The 17,110-nt window shown below is 37.9% G+C and overlaps 1 protein-coding gene across 3 annotated transcripts in view; it reads left to right on the forward strand.

The window, feature by feature from the left end:
• The window catches only part of LOC129721647 (zwei Ig domain protein zig-8), a 544,433-nt gene that overhangs the window by 448,675 nt on the left and 78,648 nt on the right, over window positions 1-17,110 (forward strand). For all 3 annotated transcript variants that reach the window (XM_055674441.1, XM_055674440.1, XM_055674442.1), the window contains one exon: window positions 11,561-11,695. In XM_055674441.1, coding sequence (XP_055530416.1) covers window positions 11,561-11,695 — 135 coding nt within the window. The remainder of the gene's footprint in view (window positions 1-11,560; window positions 11,696-17,110) is intronic.

The raw sequence follows: 17,110 nt of genomic DNA on the forward strand, positions 1-17,110 counted from the left end.
AACAAAAAAAAAACGAGATTCATCGCACCCGGCAACCCAGCTTGGCAATAAAAAAATGTTCTACAGGCCTAAAAAACTTCGTACGCCAAACAGATCATTCACTCATCCTCACATTCATACTCTTGCCAAAAGGGCAAGCCGAAACCCGCTATCAGCTACCACACAAAACCCAAGCATTCTCAAAAAAAAATGAGACACAAAACTTATACTCATCTCGATCATTCTGATGATGGTGCTTTGTCGGTGATGGTATGCACACCGAGCAGCACCAAGCGACACCATAGCACAATGCTATCCAACTGCCATCTTCTTCGCTCACATCACCACGCAATCTTTTGTACGTGAATAACACACCGCTAGCCAGAGCGAAACACCGAGTTAGCACTAACACTTGCACAACTTTCCTGGCTTTGCAATTTGGCAATTTTTGAGCGTGGATAAATTGGCCATTCCAACGCTAGAAACACTCGCATTTTCACTGATACTTCATTATTACCGCGTTATAAAAACATCACTGATAACTTTTCTTCACTTTTCAGCAAATTTGCTTGCATAAATTACTTGACATTCAATAATTTAACGGAGAGGTTTCAGAGCACGTACCATCGATCAGCCGTGCTGCCAACTTCCGTGAAGTGCTTGTAACCACTAGTCAGCCCAAAGCGGCGGTATGACTTTTTTGCGATTAGTACGCTCGGTTTTGAAATTGGTTCATTAAGCTAGAAGTGAGCGGGATGTTAATGAAATTGCGTACCGGTAATTTTTGCGGTAATCAAGCATAATGTGATTGTCGGCAAAATATGAGGTACCTCAGTCAACATTTTCTCACGCATATTCATGTTTCGGTTGAAATATCCTTACTAATGAATATCATACAAATGCGAACTAGTTTGTGTGTATGGGAACCTAAACCTAGATCCCACTGTCTGGTATTAGTATTATGAAAACAAGACAGTAGCAGCTTTCTTTCATTTCCGCAACTATCTACGTTTCATTTTTCTATTGGGTAAGCTCCGCCTCAAAACGAAGTTAGAGTCTTATAAATTCTACTATTATTTTCAGACTTTCAATTCATTTGACACGTCTATTACAAATAAATGGACCCGAATTTGATCATCGTATTACATTTATTTAATTCATGGGAAAGTGGCAAAATAAGAAGAAAACTAGGAATAAATAACTAAATATATATTTCCATTATATTTGCACCTTTCACGATAGAAACAGCCTCACTTTTGTCCATTGAGCCATGCTTACAAGCTTGCACGCAAGCCATCACATGGAAGCTTTTGAAGTTCTACATGAACCTCATTTTTTACCAGTTAACGAAATTTTAGCAGTATTGATCAAAAAATGATCAAGTATTGCTCTGAATACAACTTTTTTGAAAACCGTTCGGTGCCCGAGGGGTTCATCAGTTTGGGCAGAACAAGGTGGTTCTCTCATATTTACACTATTTTCAATTATTTAGACACATATTAACTAGAGACAGTGGTAATTCGCGGCAAAAACGTTGAAAATTCGCGGGTGGTGAAACATTTTCTCTTTAGAAAACGCCAAATAATGTGCTTTATTTTGGTATAAACAATGAAAAAATCTCGTTGTAAGAGAGCATTAGTACTATTTCATGTTATTGGTTGCGTAGAAAAAGGCCTTTCGTTGTCATCGAGGTGCCCATTAGTCTTTAGATTTGTCCGTGTTGCTGGGTTTCATGGCATTTCGCGATTTTTTGTTAATTTCGCGGCCGATGCTCGATTTCGCGGAATTCGTGGTTTCATTATAAAATGTACAATAAAAAGAATATGATCATAACTGAGTTGTCCGCTAATATTATACACGTTAGAAAAAAACCCCAATTATACTATACTATACTTTGTTTGTTTTTATTTGTCATTTCTCACGTAGTGCTATGTCTTTTGAGAGACTTATGTGATGAAAATTTGAAATCGAAACCTTTTTGTTTTGGAACGGGAATGATATCTATTTTATAGCCGGAAACCGACCCCAGCTAAGTCATTTCAATTCAAAGACAGTAATTAATGGTGTCTGGAAAACGATGACACCCCGTTAAGCATACAGACGCAAGCCATAGTACGCTAGGCATAATGGATGGCAGGTATACGGACACGAGACATATGGACGCGAGGCCGAAGGGACACGAGTCCAAATGGACGCGAGGCCGAATAGACATCAGGCCGAGAGGAAGTGAGGCGAAATACGGTATTATCGTCATCATCATCACAGCCCTTTTTCAATAACATGTATTTCGCTTCAGAGTGTCATTTGAAAAGCAATACACTCGAGGCCTCCGGCCGACTCGCTGTTCGAGCGAATGCTGTCCTTACTTGTTACCGCTCGTTCAGACATAACTAAGGGAAAGAAACTTTGTTTGAGTAGACCTAGCAAACCATTAAATGAGTCGTTTGTGTGCAAGAGGCCGCCGCTTCCGACGGCGGGTCGGCGACCGGCTCGGGCTTAGTGCCGCCTCGTTTCCTTGCCCTCGATTAAGCGTCTGCGCCGCATGATTTGAAAAAATGTTATGCTCAACCTTAACTCTTTTGGAATATATTTACACTTGAACTAAAAAATATCTGAGTTAAATATACAATTCATTGAATGACGCTTTTTGTCAATCATCAAGGGTGCAACATATTTTTAATAGATTCTACTGCGGAATGGATGTTGTAAATCCGGAACACATAGTCACACATAGATCATACAATATCGTATTCGGCCCCGCGTCCATTCGGCCTTGTGTCCATTCGGCCTCGAGTTCATTCGGCCTCACGTCCATTCGGCCTCGCGTCCGTTATGGTAGTATGCCTCGTATTCATTATGCCTAACATCCATATGCCTCGTGTCCCGTCCCCCTGGAAAACATCCAGTAAAGGTTAAAAACGAATTTGCATTCACTAAAGTACAAGTTTTCATGAAAACTTGATTTTTTTAAAAATCTGTGCATGCTAAAATTGCAGAGCTGAAAACTTAATGGAAGACATCAGGTCAATATAAAAAAAACTAAGTAGTTTTGTGATTTTTTCTGAAATAATCTGGAAAATATTTTTCAGTGTAAGAACTCCAATTCAAGATTCTAAATATTTTTAAATGAAAGTTCAGACAATTTCCTAGTAGTCGTCTCTTGACAACGACCATAATTCAGACACAGTCATACCTCGATATAAGACAATCTAATATTTGTTTTCGTAAGTTATATGGAGTTACGTTATATCGAAGCACGAAAATGAATTTATTTTTCATTGATACAAAATTGTTGATGGTTACACAAAGGTTTGCAACAGCTTATTTCCTACCCAGCAGTATATACGAAGCTTTCTTGCTCTTCAAAACAATTTTTGAGGACAAACATAATCAGTCACAAAACATTAAAAAATTAAGTTCAAATTTACCCGATTTTACGGTATTTATTGGTTTCAAAAATTTACTAAAAAAAATTGTCCGGAACATTATGCACCGCAAAAAAAATTGTTGTACTTCAATTTTAGAATATCTGAAAAAGTCACGTTATATCGAAGTAAAAGTTACGTAAGATCGACTCACGTTATATCAAGGTTACCTTATATCGAGGTTTGACTTTATATCGATTTATAAAAATAACTTAACCGCTTTCAAATATCAGTACAAATAAATTTTCGAAAAAATACGCAAAGTTGCTTAGGGTAGTAAGGCCTACACACCCACAAAGTTCCATTAATTTCTAATAGGATGCTTCCAACATCTAGTTGAGTTGGCGCGATATCCTTACATAGGAAGAAATATGATTATCAATCACGCTCTATGTGAATACTATGATTTCGTCATGTTTTGTTTACCAATTTTCCAACGAGTGTTTTTTGCTTTGTTTTCGTAAATGTGAACTACGTATATTACTGTTAGTTTAAGCCGGTTTAAAATCTTGGAAACAATACACTTTTGTAATTCACTAGACATCATCCATATGGGACTCGAACCTGTTAACTAAGCACACTTGTATTTGACCCGAACAGCATTATTAATTATGTCACTTGAAAATATATTGCAAATATAATAACTTTTATATTTCCTTCAAGTAATTATACGAATTTGTTCGTGGCCCCAACAGCTTTCTTATGATATGTTGAATCTGAACAATTCCACAAAAAAAACCAGCAACCATGTTTGATTTGGCTGAAACTTTTCATCTAGATGTTTCTATGGGCAAATAATGCTATCATTAAAGATTCACGACTCTTTTTCTAGAAACTACATTTCAAAATGCTATGTTTAAGAAGTATCAATGATTACAAATATTTTTAGAGCCAAAACAGTTTGTTTTATTGTTGTGACGTCTTCGACAAAATTGGCAATAATATTTTAGTCTCTCTGAAAGAAATATACGCTTTAAAAAAATTGTTGAGAAAAAAAATATAAATTATCTATTTCAACAACCTCATTTTATTAATTTCATTTCTTTATGAAAAATATAAAACAAAACAAAACAAACAAAATTAAAGCCAAAAAAAAATTCTAATAGTATAACGTCATCCGCAAAGGTAAAGGGTAAGGGGACAGTTATTTCGCCCTCCCAGAAAAATATACACCATGCGTCAAGAAGATACTTTTTTTTTTTAAAAAAAAAAGCAAGCATATAATTTTAAATTAAATGTCTCAAAAAACTCACTATTTAATCTACTACTTTTAAACTAAACAGCTCAGTGAACTTGGCGATATGGAACAAAGTTAGAACTTGTCAAATGAAACTATTGTTTTTCCAATTTTTTAACAGTGTTTTTCGGAAAGACAGAGGTATTATCTACAACTTTACCGAAGATATCACACCGATCAAATAAACTGTTTTGCCTCTGAAAATTTCAATCAGTTTCAAACAACTTCTTTAATGTGAGCCGTTCCCAATAGCACGAAATGGCATTTTTCGCACAAACAAACATTTGAGAAAGCGGACAATGTATGTTATTTTGCGAGAGTGCAAAAATGCACGAGAACAGAAGGTTTAAATTATTCTCATCCAAACGGGACTCAAACCCGTAATCCCCGGCATGGTCATTTAGTCAGTTAAACTACTGAGAAGGCAATTTTATCTAAGACCAATATCATATCACCCTCTACTATTGTGTCCCCTTCCTAACATGCCTCTATTGTGTCCCCTTCACACACTACATTGTGAGAGTTTTTTTGTAATCGAGAGAGTGTTTTAAGCCTCTTCGCACGTAGAGATTAGCTATGGTCAATATGCATTCGAGATGCTCAATTTATAGTATTCCTCCACCGAACACGTTTGATTGAATAGCTCCGTTATGTTTAAATTTCTTCACGAACTAATTCCGTGCCTGAAAGCAACGCAACAGCAGAGGGCTGCCAAATATTGGTCTCAAGGAAAATTACCTTCCCAATACAGGCTGGACTCGATCAAACACAAACTCATTTTTTTTAATATCGATTATCAGTTATCGAAAGCAGAAATTTGTTGTTCTTTTAACGACTGGTAAAAGTTATGTGGATGTTTTATTATCTTCTGGCTTTCTCAGTTTTTTTAAAAAGGAGTACACGACAATCTCGTTAAATAGTCAATTTAACTAACTAGTTAAATGGACAATTTGACTGGGTTGTCGTGTACTCCTTTTTTTAAGACTAAGAAAGCCAAATGATAAAAAACATTCCTAAAAGCAGATATGCCGTAAGGGAACATCCATAAAAACCGTAATGCTGGGAAATTAAAGGCGATTCTCGAATAGTTAAGGTACTAGTGATTGAGTTTTTATTCGAGTTTTCATTTATTTTCTGAAATTGATATCAATATTGGTGAGAAAATAATCAAATAAATTGATAACATAAAAGAATAGAAAACAAAACCAAAAATTTTGTAAGTAATGTGTTTTCTCACTTTACAAGGGTTAGTCAAAGAAAAATTCTTTAGATGCCGAGAAAAAAAAACGAAATAAAATACTGATTCATCTATATACAGCGAAAATAAATTGGAAACTGTATATAATCAAGTTGTACAGGTAGGGTAATTGACTAAAACTTCTTGCAAGAAAGATCGGAGATGGGGGGATTGAATTCCGTCTGGATGTTTCGCACTCTCGTAAAAATTACATGCATTTCACGCTTTACCAACCTAAACATGTTGTCATAAGACCAAAATACTACAAGGTATACAGCCCTAGGGGTTGTATGAAATGGTGACGTAGGACTAAATGTATATATTATATGCTGCGATAAACTGTTCATAGGCAACACTACCGTTTATATTTGATGGTCGTTATTGGAAAACTAACGATGCATGAATACATGTAAATTTTACACTAGTAGTAGTTGCGAAAATTCTCATAACTCTCATCTTCAAGCATCTATAGCTCTGAAAAGAACCGATTCCATAATCTTCAGCTCGAAATGTGTGCTATAGAGCGCTGATGATGGCCGATAGAATTGAATATTTTGTTGGCCGCGCATAAAATTTGCTCTCCGCTGTGCCCTCCAGTAGCTGTGCCAGTAAAATATCCTGCAGCGTACACGATGGTAACTGTTGCTGCCGTATGCAAAATAAAGGTAACATGCTCCGCGGTGCCTGGAAGTTGACTCGTATGCAGCTCTCGTTTCTTAATGCCGCGTACCTCTAACAGCTATACTCCACTCGCTTTTGTGTGACAAACTAGACTGAAGCTGAATTTTCTACACGCAGTCTTTTGTATCGCGTTCAGAGTATATTTTCGCCATTAGGGCGTGGCCACGCAGCTTAGAGAAAGACAAACAAATCAAAACACTTTGTTGAGTCAAAATATGTAGGCAGTGGAATTTATTCCGTCCATGTGATTGTTATCCGTGCTCGGGAAGCAAGCCAATAGCGAGGGAAATGTATGGGAAAGTTTGACCTTGGAGCTTTTCCCCTTTTTTCACCATTAAGCAGTAAAGCAACAATGCTAAACATAATATCAAACAATTGTTACCCATTTTATCTATCCACCGACACATAAATGATTAAGATGCACTGAGTGGTTCGCTTGCTATAATCGTTTGAAAACTGACGCAACATTTTCCAGTTTCATTTTCAATTTCACAAAATGTAATCTAGTATAGAAAACAAAGACTACGTCTACGCCAAAAAAATGAATAAACGTTCCTATGATGATTGAAGTCGGATCCACATCGTATAGTATTATATTTCACTCATATACCTGTGCATGGCCACAATAGCATCCTATTGTCTGCTGGTTTGAATCGGTCTTAGATCAGTAACTCGGACAATTCTGTAGTTTATTGAGATAAACTATATTGTGCGCGGCCCCAACAGCATTCTTGCTGTCTGTTGGTCTAAACGAGCAGAGAACGAACCATGAATACTAAAATAGAGATAAGTCGAAATTTTGTGTATATACATATGTATCACTTATTAAGGCGAATCCTGATCCAACCATCCAGCGTACCTTTCTCTACTAACAGAAATCTCTTTCTTGTGACCTTTGAGGAGATGAAGAGGTTAACACCGTCTCAAACATTCCTTCCATCTTTCCAATTGATTGCGATGGTGTTGCCGGCGCCGTTTTGAATCCTCTAAATATTGAGTCACAAAACCTTGTACAATGAGAATTCTCCGTCAGTCAGTCAGTCTAAGCTAAGCCTGAATTTAAAAACAAAAGATGGGTTTTTTATAATTTTTAGTTTAAAATATTAATTTGGTAGCAAACAAAGTGATATCTTTTCCGGTGTGTATTTTTTGAGTCTCGAAATTAGTTTTGTACAACTCATTGACATTTTTTTGGTAAGTATTAAAACTTTTAAAGTGAAAACTTCCAGTGATTTCACCTGCTTAAATAGATAACTCTAAAGTGAAAATGGTCCAAATATCTGTGGAATAGTAATGTGTGCTAAGGACGAGAAAACTTCCAAAGGTTCATCCAAATCAAAAATATTGTTATGGCACTGTTTTTATTCGACCCATTCGTTAAGACATTCAATCCCTTTATTAAGACATTTTATGACTAAGAAACCTAATGAATATTAACGCTCGTATGGCAGTATTTTTTTTTCATCACACAAAGAATAGCAGTAATGAATTATTCGAAAGAAATATAACTAACTAACTTTTGAACATCTACTATTAACAGTCATTAACAGCGTCTTAGTTTATTATTGTTTCGTCGACTCATTAAAAAACCCGACCAAAAATGGCTGTATTCGATAAAAACGAAAGGATCAACGTTGAATTTTCTAATCTGAATTTAATTAACAATTTAACCCGAAATACAAATTTCGAATTGAGTACGAATGTTTCTACGACTCATTCTTTTTCGTTATTTTGATGGCTTAAAATTGCGTAATTTCACGTTCAATCTCTTCTTCGCCCTGCATTTTCCGCCTCACTTGGAGTAATAACATCTGCTCCATCTAAAATAGAAAGAAAACGCTGAACGACACACCAAAAGGATCCGAGTGCCAAAATAGACGATTGACACCGTATTTTTACGCCACACTAAGTAGGCACGCATTTGACTACAAACTGGCAAAGTTTAGCACTTTGCAGCAGAAGTCCAATCCCCGAAATGGGTTTCTATCATCCGGAACCGTCTGAATAATAAAAAGTGAATAAAGCTAAAGCTTCACAGCGATTAAAGACGAATAAATTTGTAGAAGGAAAACCCCTCATGCGCAAAACTTTAGCAATAAATGATTAGCGGCATAATTCAAATGATGTGCTAATATAAGCGCTGCATTGGCATTTTTAGGATTTTTTGTCCTTCTTGGCTGTATTCCACAATTTTCTCTCTCTCTCTCTCTTCACCATAACCCACATCGTATTGTTGCCCGGAGGAAGCAAAGCAGCGCACAGCGATATCCTGCCGCAAGTACCGCAATTAATTGGAGTACTCATGAATCCATCCTCTGGCAAAGCAAATGCCCTTGAAACCTAGCCCCGAAAGGCGTAATCAACCGAACGAACCGCTCAAACGATGACGCACACTTTCAGCTCTAGCTCCCAATTCATCATTGGTGCTTGTGTGGAACGTCCGCAAGGACATTGAATAAAACCCTTGGAGGCTGTTGGGTAGGGGAAGGAGGGGGGGTGTTTTTTGTCCTCTTTTAAACAGTACGGTTCCCCGGGCTTGGCATTAATCAGAAACAAAAGAGATTCCACCCAGTCTCTCTCTGCTCGACAATTCCTAACGGTTTTGCGAATAACCCATTTAAGCTGAATTTTATCTGCATTATAATGTTATAATGGACTAGTGTTCTTTATGCTGGCAACACTGGTCTCCGACAGTAAACAACTGCTGACTGGTGTGTTCTTTTGTGGCAGATCAACATCAGCTTTTCGCAACGAAGGGCACTAACGGGTTAATAGGAGGAACACAGAATCTGCACAGTGATGCTGGTTGACTGCGGCAAACCTTGTCCCACGGCTGGAATTGTTTCGCAAGATAACAAACCCCTGCAGTTGGGACCATCCGCTGTTTACGATTTGCTTGTATGGGGAGAAAAGCCAAATAAGTCTGTTAAAAAGAGTGCCACGATTCAACAATAAATAAATGCATTTTAAGATGCTGAAATCCACATCCGAGCAGACAACAATTAGGAAAATTAATTAGAGAAAGTTAGCGGCAACCCTGCGAGGGTAAATCCACGACAACAAACGGTGTCTCTCTCGCAATCTATCTCCTCCCCTTGCCAACCTGCCATGTACACAATTCAAATTTAGCGGAAAATTCAGCTCCACATCCTGACTAGCTGGAATCCATCCGGTAGCAGCAGATAACTGCAGGACCGCTATTTGCAAGAATTCCAGTGTCATTGTGCCGGTCCCCTCTGAATGAAAACGTAACCACCGCGATACGGTGCAGAGAAACTCTAAATAGGTGAGAAATGAAAGACAGATTTTCGCCAGCTTCCGGAATCAACGCTTACGTCCGTGAAACAGAAGAGCTGAAAAGTGATGCCTCCAGGCGATGTTGATGGAATTGCAGCAAACAATTCGGAAGAACTTTTAATTCGGTGGGGAAGAGTAAGAATAATCGCATTTAAGTTTTCACCCAAGATGAATCAAATTCTCTTTCCATCGATAATCGAGATTGGCAACGCACAACACTTTAAGGGAAATCCGATCGAATCCGCAGTTTATTAGCAACATTTGCAGTAATCAGTGGGTGGGGATCGGCCCAATCGAAAAACGCCATCTGCAGGCAGCCCGTTCATTGCAAATATACGCAACGACACGAACTTCGACACGGTAAATTTAAACGGAAATACCGCGGTTTAATTAAATCGAATCAAATCGCAGTTAACATGCGGCTTCGCAACCGCTCACGGTCCGCCCACCATCGGAGCGCGGACGATGGATTCTCACCGCTCTCGCGCCACCCCGGCGGAACCAGGCGAGAAGGTTATAACTGCTGTTGATACAGATGGGATCAGAATTTCGACGCGACCGCATCTCATTAGGCCCCGTTGATTAGAATACTGTACGCGAGGGATGTGGCTGTCGTAAATGCACTCGCCCATGCACCAGAATAGGGGGAAACAGTATAGGCAGAAATGGCCGGCTGACCGAGTGGCATTTAGCGTTAATGTGAGCATTGAAAACTGAGCCGATTTTGGTTGATTCAATCGAATCGAATTGATCGTGGAGGTGGCGCGGCGGCAATAGCAATTGACCCAATTTCGGCCCAATTTTGGCCGAATTTCAATGATTCCGCTCGAATGCAAATTGTTACTTTAACAATTTACCGATTACCATTTCCGGTGTGTTTGAGTTTTCAAGTGGGCTGGTGGATTGGTGCAGGTGCAGATGAGTTGGATCGGGACAAAGTAAAGGCCCGGTTGAAAATAGCGAATCCAGTTGGCAGGAAGGAATAAGTCGGTCAGTTGTCGTAATTATTTCTCGGTCACGCTTGGTATGTTTGTTTACGCCGGTAAATAAAAGTTGGTAATGAAAAGACAATATTTATTTATTGAACTGCGATCACGGGTGCTGCTGGGGAATCAACGGTAGCATTATACAAACGGGTCATACATTTATCCAGTCTGTTTTGTATTGTCCGTATGATTTTTTAATCACTTGCCGTTTTGTGAAAAAATAAATAAATAATAATTAAATTCCAGCATTACTTGAATTACTTTTCTTTACTTCATTCAACCGCGTTTTCCTAAAGAGCTTATTTACTTTATAAACTTTGAGGAAAATTATACAATTGGAAGTTTTTGTTACTGTCATTCCTAATAGCTCTTTGAAAATAAATTGAATAACGAAATAATTAATTGCAACACAAACGCTGAATCCCCCAAACCACATAAACTCTACATCTGCTCGATCGGAACTGCGATGACTTGCAGCAGCGAGCCAAAATCTGCTTTATTCGGTTTTATGACCCCCGCCGCCGCCACCGCAAAAACGGCCCATAATCTTCCGGGTTACAAATTCCACTCGATGACAATCTCCGAAACCAGATTACTGCAATCACGCCACAAAACTATCCCGCACTACCCGGTGGAATCGCACAAAGCAGAGAGCCGGCCTATACAACTCGTACCTTTTATAGTAACTCGTTCCACCTTTCCTTGTGTTCCGTTGCAGGTATCGACACCAACCGGGGTTATTTCCCATTTCGTGAATCTGCAAGTGGTGGTACCCGAAGCGTTCATTCTCGGTTCCGGCGAGCTGCACGTGGATATGGGATCAACAATCAATTTGGTTTGCATAATTGAGAAGGTAAGGATGTTGTTATTTTTCCTCATGCTTATACACACACACTCACACAACAACACACCCGCATGCGGATCGTTATTTTGCGATACGCTGCTTGCAACAGCAGCTATGAATTGAGTTTATTTTTTTTGCCTAAACCATTCTATTCCGTTATCGTAAATTCACCTGCGGGGCACGTTCACCACATAGAATCGCGCCGGTCCGGAAGCTCTGGCCCGGATATGAACCATTTCAGCGAACACCTATACTGGACTGAACTGGAAAGAATGTATAACATTTAACCACCGAATCCCTCCTCCTCCTCCACCACGGATATTTCGAAGCTACCCGGTTTCGCATCACTGAATATCCTGTGGCCGGCTGCGATCCGTTACGGTGCTACGTTGTTTTATTTTAATAAGATTATGGTTCCGCTATTTTGCGACTATGAATTTGCACTAAACCGAAAATTGCATCCCAGCTGCGACGGATGAACGGCATCCAACCAGCGCGGGAGGAGTGGATTCCGGCTATTTACCGTTTAGGTCTGTAATTGTTTACTCTCGTTTTTTTTGTATTGCTAGGGCTCCAACAGGCAAATTCCCTTTTTTTACGACCGATGAAAATCCCTATGAACATAACCGTGCGCACGAGGGTGGTTTTAAAGGTTCAACCTCCCCCACTCACCTCCAGAGACGGGTGGAAACATCTTTTGTTGAGAGAATTAGTGAAAATTTTAAACAGAAATCTAGACATATAAAAATGCAGCTCTGTCTGTCTGTCTGTTCCATATAGGCTTGGAAACTACTGAACCGATCGGCGTGAAATTTTGTATATAGGGGTTTTAGGGGCTGAGAAAGGTGACTAAGATAGTTTGAGACCCCTTCCTCTTATGGAAGGGAGGGGTACCATACAAATGAAACACAAATTCATGCACATCTCGAAAACTAACCAAGCAAATGGAACCAAATTTGGCAGGTAGACGTTTTTAGGGGTAACAAATATATCCATAATGGTTTGATACCCCTCCCACTACTAAAAGGGAGGGGTTCCATACGAATGAAACACGAATTCATGCACATCTCGAAAACTAACCAAGTAAATGGAACCAAATTGGGCAGGTGGATGTTTTTAGGGGTATCAAATATATCCATAACAGTTTGACGCCCCTCCCTCTTTTAAAAGGGAGGGGTCCCATACAAAGGAAACACAAATTTCGCACAGCTCGAGAACTAATCCACCAAATAGAACCAAATTTGGCATGTAAATATTTTTAGAGGTAACAAATATGTACAAAATGGTACGACACCCCTCCCTCTTATGTGAGGGAGGGGTTCCAAACAAATGAAACACAAATTTCTGCACATCTCGAGAACTAACAAAATAAATGGAACAAAATTCGGCAGGTGAATATTTTTAGGGGTAACAAAGATGTCTATAATGTTTCGAAACCCCTCCTTTTTCTGAAAGGAGGGGTTCCACACAAATTTCTGCACATCTCGAGAAATGATCAAACAAATGGAACCAAATTTGATATGTTGAGGTTTTTGATAGCAAGAAAAATTTTCGACTCCAGCCGCCATTATTAAATTTAAGATGGAAACTTCCGATTTCTATCCGGGAAATGTCTCCAAATATTATTTTAAAATCCAAGATGGCAACTTCCGGTTTCTAAAAAACAGCGGGATATGACCAAATACCACCAAATATAAGTGTTTCTTCAAGGGAACATTCATAAATGACGTAGCATTCGAGGGGGAGGGGGGGATTTGCAGTTTTGTGACGAAATGTGACGATGGGGTGGGTAGAGGGTCAAGCTACGTAGCAAATATGAAATCAAGAAAAAAAATGGATTTGTTCTAATTGTTCTTTTTTAGTACTGTTTTGTCTGTTAAGGGTTATTTTCAATACTTTATTACCTTTTCTTGATCATAATTGATGATAATGAAATTTGCAAAAAAATAGATGAGAGGGGCGGGGGTTGTTATAAAGCTACGTCATTATCTAGAGAGGGTCTGCCACTTTGTGACGGAATGCTACGATGGGGGGGGGGGGAGGGGAGTCAAGAAAACTAAAAAAAAAGCTACGTCATTTATGCATGGTCCTTAACCAGAATGATGCATGAAGCTCAAATTTGACCTCAGACACCATTTTGAATTGTAAGATGGCAACTTCCGGGAAACAGCCGAATACTACTACATATGAATATTTCCGTAATCGAAATAATGTATAGAAGCCAAGCATTGACCCTGGACACCATCTTGAATTCGAAGATGACCACTTTCAGTTTTTGGAAAACAATGAAAATAACTGAATACCACCCAATATGAGTATTTCCGGAATAGGGGTGATGTACCAAAGGCAAAAGACGAGGATGTTGTCATTCCGATAAAACCAATAATTTCAAACGATATAAACAAATCGCAAGAAATCAATGAATTTGGAATATTGAAAATTATTAAACTAAACACAAAAATAGGCGGGACGAAGTTTGCCGGGTCAGCTAGTTTATAATAAAAATTCAAGAACTGCTCATATTTATGTGAAAATTTTGCTGATGATAAAACAGAACGTAAAAAAATTCTATTTAACCATAGATAAAACAATTTTAAGTCCATCATCGCACTCCCAATCAGAATCTGGGAAAAAATCTTTGTGTTAGCTGAACTTCACTAGCTTCTTGAATTTTGAAAGTTGTTTAGAACTGACTTGTTTGGGTGTCGAAGACAAGGAACCCCTTTTTCCTGAGAGAGAGAGAAACAATATTTTACTATTTTCCATGTAAAACTACTTTCTATTTTTGCTAAAATTATCCTAAAATTTCTGCACAATGTTCTAGAAAGGTCCCAACATGTTTCAAACACGTCAAAAAAAAAAATTGATCCACATTTATCCGAAATACTTTCCATAATTATCATGAAAATGCCTCAAACTAAACCTCATAGATTTTTTTTAAATATTCCAACGTGTTTTAACGCTACACTAAAAATGTACGAAAAAGATTCCAAAAGTGTTCTTAATATGTTACAAATACGTTTTAAAGACGATCACATCGTCCGAGATACCTTCATAAATGTCATAGAAATTCACTAAGGTCAGTTTTTACGCGGGGATGCGTTCAAAATTTGTATGGGCCCGCGTAAAAAACTGGCTTTATTGAGTTGCAAATATAACAAAGAAAACCGTCCTTAAACGTTAAAACCTCGTTTGAATATGATAGTGGCCAATCTAGAGAATATTTTGAATCTCGAGTATTTACACCAAAAATTGTGAACTTTTTTGAAAACTTATATATGATCACTTGTGGCCTTAAACAAAAAACGTGATTGAATTGATGTCAATATCTTGTACCGTTTTTGAGTAATGGAGGAAAGCAACCCGCGTAAAAAACGACCTTACTGTATTTCTAACTACGTCCTTGACGTTTTTTCTTATTTTTATCAACAATAATAATAGAAGGCCCATACGCAGAAAGCATAACGGGGCCGTAAATTCTGTTGGAGTAGGGAAAAGCCTGCTTGAGTAGAATTTATATGGTTATTCCTTCTCAAATAGGTATAAAAACCCTCTCATCTTTTCAAACAAATAAATACAATTATAGATATATAACAAATCAATATTTAAAACTAGGATATATTATTAATTTTGTGAAATTCCTTATAATTTTTGCAGTTTCTACAGTCCGAGAAAAGAAGGAATACTGAAACTGATGTGAAATTTTTCCTACATGTCTCGTAGTAATACAAAAGTAAAACAACAATGTACCAAATCTGTATAAAAAATTCTCATAATATTAAAAATTGAAAATGTCCTGTAAGTTTCATAGAGTAGAAAATTTGTTTTGAAAAACTGATCAAAACCTCCCAAAATTGTTACAAAAATATCCCGAATACTTTATATATGACAAATTTATTTCCAACGACAACAACAATATCGCACGCTAGCCTGTGGGGCTTATAGCGGTCTCGATCAACCAGATTAGTTGAGAGGATTCGTACAACGATACATCGTGCCCCAGTGATGAGTCGAGAAAATATTTCCTCAATTTTTAAAATAGTCCAAAATATTACACATACCTCAAAAATGTCCCGAAGGTGTTTCAAATACGTTTTAAACTAGTCCAAAAAAATCAAAAGAGAGTTTAAATATATGACCCAGGAGTGTTAATGACATTTTTGGAACGTCTCAAAACTTCCGAAAATATTCCGGAAACTATACTTCAAATACTGAAAACATGACACGGGCACATATCTGAACTAAAAATTATCCAAGATTTTCAATGTGTCTAAATTGTTTCAAAAAATGTAGTAGAACTGAGCTTGAGTTTGACGACGTTTGCTTGTTTCACCATCTTCAAAAAATTAGACAATAATTTAGTAGCTTATGCTGCTGTATAGTACGATAACGGCGCTTGATAAATTCTTACTGTCGGTTAGGGAAAAGAGAGAAAGACGTGTAATAATCGTTGTTATCGAAGACCGAGTTTATCTCTGCATATCCAACTACTTTTTCTTAAGTATCCCGAAAATATCTTGGAAATGTGAATTTTTTGAGGCACAAACATTCGAAAAATTTGTTCTGCACATATTTCGAACAAAAATGAACAATAATCATTTTGTTCTTAAATATAACAAAAATTATTCTGCTCCATATAAACACTAGTGATTTCTCATAACTGTCTCAAAAAAATCTAAAAACGTCCCGTATTCAAAAAAGGTCCCTAGAACTAGGATCGTTTAGAAAAAGCAAGAAAGCGAGTGTACCTCTTCTTATTGTCGGAGATCGAGTTTACCTCTGCATCTCCAACTACCGGACGGAAAGGAAGATGTTTATCATCGTAGTAAGTGACAGATTTGCATACTTTTACCCTTCCCTCTACTGCTCTTTTTTACTGAGCTTAATTGTTGCCCTGGCGAGGTATTCATTCCACTGTATGTCGCTTTGACTTTTTTTTTTTTTTTGAAGAATTCAACGTGACTCTTCCAAAGATCGGATGGATGAAGAGCCTGAGAATTACCCATGCCTAAAAAATCCCTCTGACATCCAACTGAGTCTTGAACTGATTACCTTCCGCTTGTCGAAACGTACTCTGTAACCCTGAGAATACGCAGCTCCTCTGTTTAAAGAGAAGTCTGAGAACTTACCAAGTATTTCAAGTTTACCTCAAAACGAAATACTACAAGGTATACAGTCCGAGGGTTGTATGAAATAGTGACGTAGGACTAAATATATATAATATATGCTGCGATAAACTGTTAATGGGCTAAACTACCGTTTATATTTGATGGTCGCTACCACCGGTAGCTTTGAATATTTTGCTTGGCCACGCAAAATAAAATTTGCTCTCCGTTGTGCCCTCCAATAGCTGTGCCAGCAAAATATATTGCAACATACGATGGTGCCTGTTGCTGTCGTATGCAAAACAAAGGTAGGGTGTTC

The sequence above is a fragment of the Wyeomyia smithii genome, chromosome 2 (genome assembly GCF_029784165.1).
Source record: "Wyeomyia smithii strain HCP4-BCI-WySm-NY-G18 chromosome 2, ASM2978416v1, whole genome shotgun sequence".
Taxonomy (NCBI): domain Eukaryota; kingdom Metazoa; phylum Arthropoda; class Insecta; order Diptera; family Culicidae; genus Wyeomyia; species Wyeomyia smithii.